At 42.6% G+C, this 15,762-nt stretch overlaps 1 protein-coding gene across 4 annotated transcripts in view; it reads left to right on the plus strand.

Moving 5' to 3' along the window:
* The window catches only part of LOC144598891 (H(+)/Cl(-) exchange transporter 4), a 66,667-nt gene extending 53,197 nt beyond the window's left edge, over nt 1-13,470 (plus strand). For all 4 annotated transcript variants that reach the window (XM_078409454.1, XM_078409457.1, XM_078409456.1 and 1 more), the window contains 4 exons: nt 847-1,033; nt 5,386-5,784; nt 7,486-7,702; nt 10,459-13,470. In XM_078409454.1, the coding sequence (XP_078265580.1) occupies nt 847-1,033; nt 5,386-5,784; nt 7,486-7,702; nt 10,459-10,549 (894 nt within the window). In that variant the 3' untranslated portion in view covers nt 10,550-13,470. The remainder of the gene's footprint in view (nt 1-846; nt 1,034-5,385; nt 5,785-7,485; nt 7,703-10,458) is intronic.
* Nucleotides 13,471-15,762: the final 2,292 nt, after the last annotated feature.

The following is a 15,762-nucleotide window of genomic DNA, read 5'->3' on the forward strand; positions in this document are numbered from 1 at the left end:
AGTCATCTTGGTCAAATATGACACTTTACTGCCATCAAGTCCCAGGGTGAGAGAACTTTGAGGAGATTTGGCATGTTGCTGAATACTCTATCGAACCTCTACGGGTGTATGGTAGAGAGCATAATGACTAGTCAGTCGCATCATGACCTGGTTCAGTAATTCGAACGCTCAAGATTGAAGGAGACTGCAGGAAGTTGTGGACATTGCCTGGTCCATCACGGGCATTGTTCTCCCCACCATCAAAGCGATGTACAGAACACCGAGCCTAAAGAAGGCAGCTCATGTCATCAAAAAATCAAAGGCCAACGTTCTCATCTCGCTGCTACCTCTACACCAAACTTCGATGGACTTTACACTACTAAAGTTGCACTGTGTATTTTGGTCTGGATTGGTAGAATACTGATCATTTATTTATGTTTATTTGTTGTGTTATTGTGTTTAATATGCCAGTAAGTAAGAATGTAATTGTTTCGGTCCCAGTACATATGACGTTGACCCTCGTGAATCTTGAGGATGTGGGGAGAATATTAAAAAATAGACTGATATAGCATTAGTGTATACGGGTTATTAATGGGTTGAAGGGCCTGTTTCTGTGCTGTACTTTTTTATAATGCTATGACCGCAGTATTCTGGACGAGATGATTTGGGGTGGTATTTCTCCGTCCGATGTTTTCAAATTGATCATGATGTTATGTGGAGTGAAAACTAGCTCTCGTGATGGTGGCATCCTGGGATGGTGGCTGAACTGAATTGTCCATGTAGTATTACTGAATGGAGATGTTTGTAAATGTTTCGTGTGTTACACCTATGTGTATTGTGATATGTTTTTCCCCAATGTTCCGGTAGATGCCATCGGGACTGTTTATACCAAGTATGGCTGTTGGGGCAATAGCTGGTAGAATGGTTGGCATTGGTGTGGAGCAAATGGCCTATCACCACCATGACTGGTTCATCTTCAGGAGCTGGTGTCGGCCAGGAGCCGACTGCGTCACACCCGGGCTCTACGCAATGGTCGGCGCTGCAGCCTGTCTTGGTGAGTGACCATCGATAGACTAACAGAGTCATAGAGTGTAGGAAGGAACTGGAGATGCTGGTTTAAACAGAAGATAGATGGACAAAATGCTGGAGTAACTGGGTGGGTCAGGCAGCATAGAGTCACACAGCACAGAAACGGGCCATTTGGTCCAACTTGTCCAAGATAGCCCATTGACATTTCCAATTTGCCTGTATTTGGCTCATATGCCTCTAAACCTTTCCTATCCCTGTACCTGTTCAAATGTCCATGTCATTGCTCAAGTGGAATTTGAATATCACTAACCACCTTCCATTGTCGACCTCCGAACTGCTAAATATAACATTTATTTTACCTGAATAGATTGTGGTCCAATATAGCATGAAAAAAAGAGCTTGCATTCTCTCAACCAAATGATTAGAACATAGAAAAAAAAATGGGTGCAGCAGTAGGCCATTCGGCCCTTCGAGCCTGCACCGCCATTCAATATGATCATGGCTGATCATCCAGCTCAGTAGCCTGTACCTGCCTTCACTCCATACCCCCTGATCCCTTTAGCAAAAAGGGCCACATCTAACTCCCTCTTAAATATAGCCAATGAACTGGCCTCAACTACCTTCTGTGGCAGAGAATTCCACAGACTCACCACTCCCTGTGTGAAGAAATGTTTTCTCATCTCGGTCCTAAAAGACTTCCCCCTTATCCTTAAGCTGTGACCCCTGGTTCTGGACTCCCCCAACATCGGGAACAATCTTCCCGCATCTAGCCTCTCCAACCCCTTAAGAATTTTATATGTTTCTATAAACTTAAAAGCAATCCTCCTAATATTGATTCGCTTCAACAGCCTGACCTGAAGCTATTTTACAGTCATGGTTCTTCACGGCCGTCACTGTCTACGTGAAACCTCTTTTTCTGAATTTGTGCCAATTGTTGAGGACCGCATCTGATAAATGGATAAGAAGGAGACACAATGAACTTCAGGAAATAGCCTTGAAGGGAAACATTATTCCGCAGTCCAGCCAATAACTTTAATATTTTGTACTTAAAAGCACATTTATTGGTGAGAACACTCCTATGAATCAGGAGCAAGAGTAAGCCACTTGGCCCATTAAGTCAGTCTCCTATTTAATAAGATCATGGCTGGTCTGGTTGTAATCTCAGCTTCCCATCCTCCCCCCTGCCCCATCCCCATTGACCTTTCTCCCTTTTGCACCAATAATTTGTATAATTGTATTAAAAGATTTGAAGAACCTGCTACATTCATCCTTTGAGGAAGACATTCACTCCTCTGAGAGAGCAAGTTTTGCTTTGTACTTGCCTTAAATGGGTAATGGTTATTTTTAAACAGTGACCCCTATTTTTGGATTTTCCCCACCAGAAACATCCTCTCCATACCCACTCTGTTAAGTCCCTTTAGGATCTTATGTACTTTATTCAAATCCCCTCTCATTCTTCTAAATCCAGTGAATATAAGTTTGCCTGGAATATAAACCTATCCTCAAAAGACAAACATCCCTTCCAGGTTTCAGTCTAGTAAACAATAATTGAGCAACTTCCAACAGATCTTCAATCTACTGTAAATAAGCAGACCAATACTGTTTCCAGACTGTGTCCTCAGTGAATTTAGTGACCATTCATTTAGTGCCTTCAATTTACTTCAATAAATTGTAAAAAAAATGAGGCCCCAGCTTTATTCCTGTGGCACACAACATGTAAAAGAAAAGGACTGACTTATGTCTACAGTTTTTCCTGTTTATCTGTTAATACACTCATTCTTATGGTGCCTCCCACATAGTATGTTATCATTTTATGCCATAGCCTGTAATGGGACACCTAATCAAGTACATATGTGGACAAATTGGTTCTTGGCTGTACTTCAAAAATTACCTCAGTGTTTGTTAATAGTTTAGAGTATTTTGGATTGTATAAGGCATTCTTGCCATGTATTTTATTTTAGGGGCAGATAGATTGGACCTAGAGAAGACCTGTAGAGAGTGAAGTGGAAAGTTGAAGTAGAAGTTAAATGGGTAAAATCTGGGAATGGGGGTGAGAACAAATATCATAATGTACTATAAATTCTGAGAATATTCTTATGAATGCTCTTTTGATGTTTTGCGGACATCGGACAAAAAACATCTTATGGCCATTGGTCTTTGAAGCATTATTAGTTTTCTTAGTTATCAAATATGCAGCAAGATTGCACACAAAGTTAAGAGAAATATAACTAGATAATGTATTTTAATAATGTTGAATGAATGGTAAATGTTGGCCAGGATCCCAGAAGAATTAACTTGGCTCTCTAATGTCCACATGAGAGGGCAGCAGGCCATTGGTTTAACACTTTGTCTGGCATGTTTCACCCCTGTTAGTAAGGCTAAGAGATCATAGAGTCATACAAACAGAGTGATACAGTGTGGAAGCAGGCCCTTCGTCCCAACTTGCCCACACCGCCCAACATGTCCCAGCTACACTAGTCCCACCTGCCAGCATTTGGTCCACATCCCTCCAAACCTGTCCTATCCATGTACCTGTCTAACTGCTTCTTAAATGTTAGGATCGTCCCTGCCTCAACTACCTCCTCTGGCAGCTTGTTCCATATATCCACCACCCTTTGTTGAAAAAGTTACCCCTCAGACTCCTATTACATTTTCTCCCCTTCACATTTCATCTACTATGGGCAAGAGGCTGTGCTGTCTGATCTATTCCTCTCATGATCTTATACACATCTATAAGATCACCCCTCATCCTCCTGTGCTGCAAGGAATAGAGTCCCAGCCTATTCAACCTCTGCCTATAGCTCAAACCCTCTAGTCCTGGCAACATCCTTGTAAATCTTCTCTGTACCCTTTCCAGCTTGACAACATCTTTCCTATAACACGGTGCCCAAAACTGAACACAATACTCTAAATGTGGCCTCACCAATGTCTTATACAACTGCAACATGACCTCCCAACTTCTATACTAAATTCTCTGGCAGATGAAAGCCTTTTTGCTCACCCTATCCACCTTCAGGGAGCTATGCACCTGCACTACTAGATCCTTCTGCTCGACAACACTACCCAGAGCTCTACCATTCACTGTGTAGATCTTGCCCATGTTAGACTTCCCAAAATGCAACACCTCACATTTTTCTGCATTGCCGCTGAGCCCAGGGATGGGCCAAATGGTTCCATTCTGTGATGTGCAGGATGTCCCCAGATTATGGCAGTGTTCCATTTCAGTGAACTGTTCGTAAATTGAACAGATTGCAAGTTGGAAACACAACCACAAAACAAGTTCCTAGGTGGCCAAAGTTGCTTACAGCAGCCAGCAAATCCATCCTGCCAGGCTCCCAAACACTCCCTTGTATGTACGGACTGTACATAAAACGCGCGCGCTCGTAAGCTGGGGAGGACCTGTAAATCCCAATGAAGTCAAATGTGTACAGTTTAACATTGTGTAAACTCAATTGTTTCCGCTTCTGCAGTGGAAGAGTTGTAACAACCCCACAATACACAATAACACCTCTACATAGACCTAATAACATGTCGTGGAATGTAATCAGACATCAGAAGTTGGCTCCAGGGCAAGGACGGAGACAAGTTGTTTAAAGCCTGGTCATTCGGCAGGTTTTACTGAACATCTGGAAAGAAGAGGTTGAGATGAAGATGTCGGGAGTCAGGGAGAGATTTCGAAGCAGGGTTAACAAAGTGTGGCGAAGGAAGTTGGAGATAGATCAGAGGCCAGCACTGGGGGAGTGTAGCTTCTTTAGGCTGGAGAAGGTTGCAAAGGCAGTGAGTGGGGAGGGATTATAACAAATTCAGCTTGAAATCTGATATCTCCACACTTGATGCACCTAATGGCCGCTATGTTTTTCCCTCATAGGAAGACACGAAGAAATATCAGATTTGGGGTGTCCTTGTTTTAAGAAATCGCTAACATGGTTTACTCCTTTAAGGAGATGTTGAAGCCTAACTTGCCCACATTGTGATCACTTATACTGGTGGCACATGATGCTGTCATTCAGGTGAACCACAACGAGAATGCCCAGTCCAATTTTACAAAGGTGGGACTTCAACAACAAATTAATGGAAACACTTCAGAACATGCCCAAAATCACGTCATGTGCTGTTTATGCATTGAAAAGGGGCACGTTATCTCTTTTTCCTCGTCCAATTTCTAAGCTATTGTCCCTCATTTCACATTTTGACTGAAGCTTGAGCACAGTGTTGATAATGTCGTTTATTCACAAAGTGCTGGAGTAACTCAGCAGGTCGGGCAGCATCTCGGGAGAGAAGGAATGGGTGACGTTTCGGGTCGAGACCCTTCTTCAGACTGATGTACCAGCATCTGCAGTTATTTTCTTATACTATTTGTTGATAATGTTGTTGCAGGTGGAGTGACTCGGATGACTGTGTCTCTGGTGGTGATCATGTTCGAGCTCACTGGAGGCTTGGAGTACATTGTACCGCTAATGGCCGCGGCAGTGACCAGCAAGTGGGTAGCAGATGCCTTTGGGAAAGTGGGTATCTACGAGGCGCACATACACCTGAACGGCTACCCCTTCCTGGATTCAAAGGACGAGTTCAGACACAGGACACTGGCGACAGATGTGATGAGGCCGAGACGCACCGAGCCTCCACTCTCGGTTCTGACTCAAGACAGCATGACGGTGGAGGATGTGGAGACGCTCATTAAGGACACAGACTACAATGGCTTCCCAGTTGTCGTCAGCAGGGAATCGGAGCGGCTCATTGGCTTTGTCCAACGGAGAGATCTCATCCTTGCAATAAGTGCGTCCCGAACTGTGAACTTTTATCGATTTGGCTGCATATCACATGCATTAGAATGGCACAGCTCCAGAGATCCGGGTTTGATCCCGACCTCTGTGCTGTCTGTGGAGTTTGCAAGTTCTCCCTGTGGTTAAGTGTGTTTCTCCCCAGGTGCTAGGCTTTCCTCCCACATCCCAAGTAGGTGCTGTTGAAAGGGTTATTTGACTGCTGTAAATGGCCCTCAGGGTGGGTAGGTCGCAGATGAATCGGGAGAAAGTTGATAGGCGATGGCTTGTGAGGATTAATGGGAATGCTTTGAGAGCTGGCATTGACAGGAGAATGAATAGCCGCCTGATCTGTGAGAAGTCATGAGGGATATCATGTCTGATGGATCCTGATAAACCCCCTCCTCTAAACCCCTCCTGTTCACCAGGTCTGTAAAGTATAAAAATGGTTGGAACCCACAAAGGGACTGTGTTCATCAATGTCTATCAGAGTATTAATAAGCCTCCAAATCTTTGCACCCTATTTCAATTCAGTAAAGTTATTTGCTAAATTCCAACCCAGAAAATAAGCAAAAGTGACTGGCAACTTCAAAAGAAACTACATGTGGGTTCTAACAAGCCGACAACATGAGAATGCCCCCTTTACGAGGCAATAACATGTCAGAAATATTTACATAGGATTTGTAAATAAGCCAACATCTGGCATTCATTATCTACATAAATGACTTGATCTTGGAAGTTGGCAGGATGGCAACAAAATTTGTGGATGACATTCAATTCTGATATTGGTATTTACAGTAATTTTGTGCCTTGCTCAGTTTTTTCACTGACTGTGACAAAATACAAATAGAGGTGAAAAGAATTGGAGGGTGGTGAATATGTGGAATTTGTTGCCCCAGACAGTTGTGGAAGCCAAGTCTTTGGGTATTTTTAAAGCGGAGATTGACAGGTACTTGATTAGTAAAGGTGACAAAGGTTACGAGGAGAAGGCAGGAGGAGAATGGGGTTGAGAAGGAAAGATAGATCAGCCATAATTGAATGGCGGAGTAGTCTCAATGGGACGAATGGCCTAGTTCATTAGTGATAGGAGCAAAATTAGGCCATTCAGCTCATTAAGTCTACTCCGCCATTCAATCATGGCTGATCTATCTCTCCCTCCTAACACCATTCTCCTGCCTTCTCCCCATAACCTCTGACTCCTGTACTAATCAAGAATCTATCTATCTCGGCCTTAAATATATCCACCGACTTGGCCTCCACAGCCTTCTGTGGCAAAGAATTCCACAGATTCACCACCCTCTGACTAAAGAAATTCCTCCTCATCTCCTTCCTGAAAGAACGTCCTTTAATTCTGAGGCTATGACCTCTAGTCCTAGACTCTCCCACTAGTGGAAACATCCTCTCCACATCCACTCTACCCAAGTCCAATTCTGTTCCTATGACGTGAACTCCTGCACTCTGTCCCTTTAACCTCCCTGGTGGTCACCCATCTACTTTACGCCTGTGCCTTGGGTGTGAAAACCTCAATGTAGCTCCAGTCTTTGATGTCCTCGGTCTCTCGGATGGTCCTCAGGTCCATTAGAAAAACTCCCCAGAATGAAATTCTGGAAAGAAAGGAAGATATTTGGGGTGTGGGTGAGGGTGGGTTGTTGGGAACCCAAAGAATCATCGCAAGACTTTGATAGTTCCAAATGTTGATGTTTCCCCTCTCCATCAGAAAATGCAAGAAAAATACAAGATGGTGTGGTCAGCAACTCCATTGTGTACTTCATAGAAGAACCTCCCTCGTTGCCAGGCAACAGCCCTTCACCCCTCAAACTGCGGAGAATCCTCAACCTCAGCCCTTTCACGGTAACGGACCACACGCCCATGGAGACGGTGGTGGACATCTTCCGCAAGCTTGGCCTGCGACAGTGTCTGGTCACTCATAGTGGGTAAGTGCCCGGTGATGAATAGCATGTAGTCAACTTTGTCAATCATCTCACTGCCTTTGCACACAACGCACCCACAAAACAGTCACAGCCACAAATATCTTTATGTTCACCACATGTTTATAATGACTGTCCCCTTGAGACAGTGCTTCCAAACAGATTTCAAAAATGGTAATGTCGTCGGCTGTAAAGTTCAACAGCTTCAATTTTCTTAAATATTTCAAGGTGCTTCATTTGGGAGAATTTTAAGGCCAAGTCTCACGGAAGGGTTTCACGAAAAAGGCTTGATAAAGAACATAAAGATCATATTCGGGGAGGATAGCGGAACAGAGTGTCACGAGAGGGCTGGGAAGTTGTTAAGTGCAACTGGGTACACTTGCATCAAATCCCTTTTTCTGCTCTGATAGAGCACTAGAGTTCAGATCCTTAACGCATAGTGCTCCTCTGGTAAGTCTGTGAACTGGTGCTTGTTTGAATCTACACAGCTTCCTTCTAAAAGTCACTGCTCATTAATGCCTTTGTGATTTGTATCTAGGTTAAGGTGTCGCAAAGTATGTGGTGCCATGGCATTCTCTGTTGTTTATGTCAAGAACATCTGGGATTGGAGATGATGTTTTGTCATGGAAGGGAGATTTCCTAATGAACAGAAAGCAGACAGCTGAGATATGTGTGTTAATTTTGATTTGGCAATCAGTAACTGGGAAAGGGTGCTGCTAGGAATCAGGGTTGATGCCTCAACCATTTATAATTTATGTTGAAAGAACCCAGTGTGCTCCAACCACATTTGCTGATGATATGAAGATTTATGAATTCTCAAGTTACCAGGAGGACAGAAAGAGCATGCAACATTATATAGACAGGTTGAGTAGGAGGGCCGGAACTTGACAAAAGGAGTATAATGCAGCACAATGTGAGGTTATCCACTTTGGAAGGAAGAAATCTGGAGAATTCTCTTCCCAGTGATGTTGAATATATTCAAGACAGAGATTGACAAATATTTGAACTCCAAAGAAGGTCAAAATGGTGTGAGGATAGAATGGGGAAGTGGTTTTCAGGCCAAGATTGGACCAGCCATGAACTAGTGAATAAGGGGCAGACTGGAGGGCTGACTAATTTTCTCCTTCTCCTCTTTATTAGGTTCTATGTTCCATATTCTTTTTTTCTAGATTCCTGTACCGCACAGAAAGCCTCTTGTGAATGTATGAATCTGGCAAGATCAGGTAGATCTCGGGGCTGTTAATTCTTGACAGCTGCCTGGTACACAATCCTCTTGTGTGTTTTGCTGAAACTTTTCAGGAAAGGATTCAAGATCCAGGGCACAATCCCAGTCCACTTGGAACCTCTGCGAGACCTGGGAAATTTGGAATACCAAAACACTTTCCTGCTCTCCAACACTGACCTGATGACACAAATGCACGTCTGGCAGTGATTCCACGCTCCACCCTCAGTAAACATGAATCTATCCAAAACTTTGCCTCAACCCATCCCTTGCCATCTATGTTGGTTTCAAGTTGAACAACTATATCTTAGTGCAACTTGTAAGAATGACTTCAGATAAAAGTGGGATCTTATCAGGCAAATTTTGCAAAGTATTGTTTCAGGCTGCTTGAGGCTATAGGTTCAAGTTGTTCCCTTGACAGGTACACAGTGTTTCTCCAAAAGGTGATGTGACAATTTCTCACAAAAGTCATGGTAGTTGAATAAGCGATATGTGCGATATGGTTGGCTCATTATGATCATTAAAATTAGTAACCATTTGACATTACAGGTAAGAGTGGAGCAGAGGTGAAGCAAGCAGTAGACAAACACGCATGTCATACATAAATTAATCACAATTTTTCTTTCAATGAAAGAAGACTGCAAAAACCAAGACATTAGTACATTTACATAATTAGAAAAAATCATGTCCATGGTAGTGCAAAAGGAGAATGTAGTGTTCTGTTGCCAAGGTGGGATTAAGGTTATGCAGGTTGTTTAAAACACCTGATAGTTGTAGGAAAGGAGCTGTTCCAGAACCGGGTGGTGTGGAAGTTCAGGCTTCAGTAACCTGCCGATTGTGGCAGGGAGAAGAGGACATGACCTAGATTGTGGGGATCCTTGATGATAGATGCTGCCATTTTAAGGCAGCGACAATTAACCTGCAATTATTCAAAACAATTTGTGATCGATATATAAAGGCTGCTGTGGTCCCCGGGCCTCCTAGATAATATATGCAGTCCTGCATGGATGGAAATCACAGGGTTTGTAATATTCCTGTATACACTGGAATTTAGAAGGATGAGAGGGGATCTTATCAAAACATGTAAGATTATTAAGGGGTTGGACACGTTAGAGGAAGGAAACATGTTCCCAATGTTGGGGGAGTCCAGAACCAGGGGCCACAGTTTAAGAATAAGGGGTAGGCCATTTAGAACAGAGATGAGGAAAACCCTTTTCAGTCAGAGAGTTGTAAATCTGTGGAATTCTCTGCCTCAGAAGGCAGTGGAGACCAATTCTCTGAATGCATTCAAGAGAGAGCTAGATAGAGCTCTTAAGGATAGCGTAGTCAGGGGGGTATGGGGAGAAGGCAGGAACAGGATACTGATTGAGAATGATCAGCTATGATCACATTGAATGGTGGTGCTGGCTCAAAGGGCCGAATGGCCTACTCCTGCACCTATTGTCTATTGTCTATTGTCATTCTCTGTAGCTTGAACTACATTAATACCCATTGGTTTGAGCATTATCTTAATGCAGGTATTTTTTTCTTCTTTTTGCAGACGCCTCCTGGGCATCTTAACGAAAAAGGATGTATTAAGGCACATGGCCCAGATGGCAAATCAGGACCCTGAGTCAATCATGTTCAACTGACCCCACCCCACCCTCCCCCTTGTTGTGCCAACCTTGCCAAGTTCTTGCTTTAGGAGGGAATGGACAGTGGTGTGGCTGAACTCTCAGGGCATGGCGACCTTTAAGTGAATTGAATACTGAACATTGAGTCAACAACAGCAAGCCTGCTCATGAGATAGACAAGCAGCCGTGCACAGGTCAGCCAAGGGGACTGGCCTATAGCGAGGACCGGTCCTGTATCTCTTTCAGAAGAGGAGGAGAAGCTGGAATCACAGCCTGGCTGGGTGTTAGATGATGCGTCTTATATTAAGCTCTGAACTGCCAGCTTTGTCCAAAAGGTTTGTTCAGCTGGGGTAATATTATAAGTACGTTACATTTCAATATTGGTGACTGACTTACCTCACGACATTCCCTTAGCAAGTGCGTTTGAATTCAAGGCAAATAAACTAAGAAATCAGTGCTGAAAACATCATTTTAATTTGTCATTTAGCTCATAAAACGTCTGGTGACGTTACAAATTGACGTTATTTCCAAAACATTTGAGAGAATTTACAGCAAGAAAACATGCCAACCACTGAGCCTCCACTGACCTTGTTTAATGCCACAATATATCTTTCGATTCCTTTCCCCTTGTGTACGTATCTAGCCTCCTCTTAATTGAATTTATACAATTCATCTCAACCAGTTTATGTGAACCATTACGTCTAGTCTATGCAATTACTGCTTAGCACTTTTATCCTTAAAATCATCTTGGTGAATGCCTGTTGCACTCTTCTTCCTGAGGTACAGTGCCTGAACCTAAGCATCAACCTAACATTTGCCCCAATGACTGTAGCCTCATAACAACCCCTTAGTATCCCAGTAGAATATGCATAAATCGAGGAAGAAAGTAGCCTTCATGCTTTCTGTTTCCTCACTATTTTATTCAGGTACACTACCCTCCTCCCATAGAGATGCAAAGTTTGAATGGGTCAAATTCCATTTGCTGAGCTCCTGGGTACTGCTACCGTCTAACCTTCTAGCCATTTAAGATATTGATAGGTATCTATCGTCCTTCAGTACTACCCTCTTGCACATCTGATTTTACACCCCACCTGTCCCCTACCTCTCCCTCCCCACTTCTCACCTTCTCCCTCTGCCACCCTGCCTCTCGCTCTCTCCCTCTCTCATGCACAAACACTAATTGAACCAACTTTAGCTTTTAGTTAACTGCCCAGCCTTCGTGGTTTTGTGCCCTGTGATGCCCTATCTTACTATGTTAATAGGACTACATAAACACAAACTGTTGTTTGTTGGAGTGGGGAAAAACCAGCAAAAATGGAGCATGTCGATATGAAACACTCATTTACTCAACCAATAGTCAAAAGTTGATCAGTTGTGTGAATCAAAAATGTTCCTTCTGAATAATATGGGGCACTGGAATATCCTGGGGTTTATGTTATAATGCTGCATGTTCTCTCATTAATCAGAAGACTGGCAGTTTTTATTACTGTAAAAAGTTTGGACATTATCCAATTATGAATAGTTTTCCAGAACACAATGTTTTAAAAAAAGCCTTTGGGTATTATATCAAATAAGGCCACAATTAATATTTGGACTTCCTGATATACTACTGGAAAAATGAGTGACATTGCACAAGAGTGTAAACAGTATGCTTGCCTGGTGAAATTTCCTCTATCATTAGCTCTACCAGAAATGCACTCCATTGCTAAGATTATTAACAATGAACAAATCTTGATTACGAACAATGTTGTGTTAATTCTAATATGTGCACTTTTGATGTGTTCCTTATCAAAGTCTTTTCTCTTGTGTTAAACCATTTACGTTAACTGCTTAAAGCTTTTGTCAAAGTGGTGGGGAAAAGGCATTTGAAACAGACATGCCCATCAATATCGTGAGTTGTACCTTTCACTGTCCAATTCCAACCACGGTATTGTTAGAAAGGGCCTGTATGTAATGGTTCAAAAAAGTTGCTAATTAAATATAAGGATTTATTTAACCATCTTCAAAGCCTAATTGAGATGACATTAGGGTTTTTGGTGCTCTGGATTTGCAATTAAAATGCCAAGATCAATAAACTCTCAGAAAAGGCATGAAATAATGGCATACAAACAACAAATATAGAGCCTTAAAAAAAATCCAAGATCCCATCCTTGATAAGTAAAGCAAGACAAAATAACCTCAGTATAAAATTGACAGAAATCAAGCGAGTTGGATGAGGCAGTTTGAACGTCAAAATCTAGAAGGGATCAGCAGCTGTGGCACTGGGAGAAGCTTTCTTAGCTTTGTGTCAGGAGGTTGTAGGTAGCGGTAGGTTGGCGGCACGGTAGCGCAGCGGTAGAGTTGCTGCTTTACAGCGAATGCAGCGCCGGAGACTCAGGTTCGATCCTGACTACGGGTGCTGCACTGTAAGGAGTTTGTACGTTCTCCCCGTGACCTGCGTGGGTTTTCTCCGAGATCTTCGGTTTCCTCCCACACTCCAAAGACGTACAGGTATGTAGGTTAATTGGCTGTGTAAATGTAAAAAATTGTCCCTAGTGGGTGTAGGATAGTGTTAATGTACGGGGATCACTGGGCGGCACGGACTTGGAGGGCCGAAAAGGCCTGTTTCCGGCTGTATATATATGATGATGATGATGATGATGATGTAGGCTTAAGTCCAGTTCCAGAGGCTAGAGTATTAAGTGCTGGATGACCTTCAGATGTCTTAATGAGGGAGTGCTGCTTTCTCTTTTGGATGCAACACTGAACCAAGGCCTTGCCTGTTTCCTAAGATGAACTGGAAATATCCCAAATCATTGCAGTTAAGAAGAGTAATGCAATGACCCTGATCTCCTCGACGACAATTCCCCTTCAATCAACACACAGAAAAAAAAGCTTAAAGGTAGACACAAAATGCTGGAGCAACTCAACTGGTCAGGCAGCATCTCGGGAGAGAAGGAATGGGTGACGTTTCGGGTCGAAACCCTTCTTCAGACTGATGACATCCATCAGTCTGAAGAAGGGTCTCAACCCGAAACATCACCCATTCCTTCTCTCCTGAGATGCTGCCTGACCCGCTGAGTTACTCCAGCATTTTGTGTCTACCTTCGATTTTAACCAGCATCTGCAGTTTTTCTCCTGAACAAAAAGATTCTATGTTTCCAATCAGCTAGATCTTTGTGAGAGGGGAGCTTGCATGTGAAGTTTGGCTTTCACATTTTCATGTCTCTACAGCCAGAGTGAAGATGATGTGGTAATCATGCCTAATGACCACACTGGGGACTGAGTGCTTTCATGCAAATAATTTGTCTAACTATCCTCCATTCGTTGCATTTTCCTGGAGAAATATTGTGGCTTTTATTGGGAGAAGTCGTAGCTTCTTTAACTTTAGACTTGTTTTCTGAGTAAATTGACGTTGTCCAATGGAATATTTGCTGCGATTCTTGCACCTATCGGTTGATTCAATATTGTCAATGTTGTTTAAAGCAAACTTGTTGGCTGTAATGTCTTTTGAGATTTCCTAAGATTGCGAAAGATGCATTATAAAATTGGATAAGTGGATCAACAAAATAATTGTTGGATAGCTGCAAGAATGAAAGGGCCAGATCTTCCACTGAGACATCGGCATAAATGCTGGGACTTACCTAGATATTTTCATGGCTAAACATGTTGCAAGTACAGCAGTCCTGTTAATATGGATGTTCAGGTTGGTAAGGTGGTGAGGAAGGCTTACAGGATAGTGTAGAATATAATAGCTGGGAGGTTCTGGCAGAATGTTGTAAAACTTTAGTTAGGCCACAGCCGGAATAAGATGTACACTTCTGGTCATCAGACTATAGGAAGGATATGTTGCACTGGAGAGGATGTAAAGGAGATCCACGAAGATGTTGCTTGAACGAGAAGGCATAGGATTCGGGTAAGGGTTTAGTTTTGATGAGGGTCTGAGATTAACGTTTCCACGCAGTGGGGGATTGGAATTTGTAATGTACTCCCTGACTGGGTGGTGGAGGCAGAGGATATCACTACTATTAAGAAGTATCCAGGCAAACACTTAATGCATCAGCACATAAAAGACTAGAGACCAAATGCTGGTAAATGGGATTAGTTTCGTTAGGTACATGACGATTGGCATGGATACGATAGTCCAATGGGCTGTTCTGGTGCTGTATGCCTCCATGAATTGGAGACATGGGCTGCTGAGACTATTATTTATTGTTTTAAATTATATGTTTTAAATTGATTTAAATGTGTGACTTTTATGTAGCATTTTAAATGTAAAAATAAGCTTTAATTTCTCTAATATTTATGTTTTTGTGTGCGTATCCCGTCAAAGAAAAGACTATACATGATTACAATCAAGCCATCCACCGTGCAGGATAAAAGGATAAAGGGCAGAAAATTTAGTGCAAGATAAAGTCTGATTAAAAATAGTTTGAAGGTCTCCAATGAGGTAGATGGTTGGTAGGGTTTCAGGATTAAATTGACGATGCTTTGAATTCAGATTGTATACAAGATGGATGCCCAGTTTTCAATAGTTGCAAACAGGCTTGTAAATGAAAGTGCAATATTTTGTAATTATTGTGTAATTATTTGGATAAGTGCTTTGGGCTGTCACTTTTGGGGTTGTGAGTTAACTGTACATGTTTAATTTAATATTGATCTAGGAAACGCATACAACTGTGCAGGCTCACAGCCCAAGCAATGTGCAGTGGGCTGATTTACTGCATCATCCTGCTTCGTGTCCTTCTAAACTAATTGGCATAAGAAAACTCCAGATTAATTGGTGTGAAATTTCATTTGGTACATGTGTTCTGGCCATGTCTTCCGAAGCGATCATTGGTGTGCTTTGTTGGACAACCTGAAGACCACTCTGCGTTCTAGTTAACGCCAGGTCCTGCCTGATGCTGTTGGCAGACAAGGTGTCTGGTGATGAACTATGGACCATCACTTTGATTTGCTACAAGGTTGGCCAAATAGTAATGCAGATACACTAGGCTTGTATACACTGGAATTTAGAAGGATGAGAGGAGATCTTATCGAAACGTATAAGATTATTAAGGGGTTGGACACGTTAGAGGCAGGAAACATGTTCCCAATGTTGGGGGAGTCCAGAACAAGGGGCCACAGTTTAAGAATAAGGGGTAGGCCATTTAGAACTGAGATGAGGAAAAACTTTTTCAGTCAGAGAGTTGTGAATCTGTGGAATTCTCTGCCTCAGAAGGCAGTGGAGGCCAATTCTCTGAATGCATTCA

Source organism: Rhinoraja longicauda, chromosome 12 (assembly GCF_053455715.1).
Source record: "Rhinoraja longicauda isolate Sanriku21f chromosome 12, sRhiLon1.1, whole genome shotgun sequence".
NCBI lineage: Eukaryota > Metazoa > Chordata > Chondrichthyes > Rajiformes > Arhynchobatidae > Rhinoraja > Rhinoraja longicauda.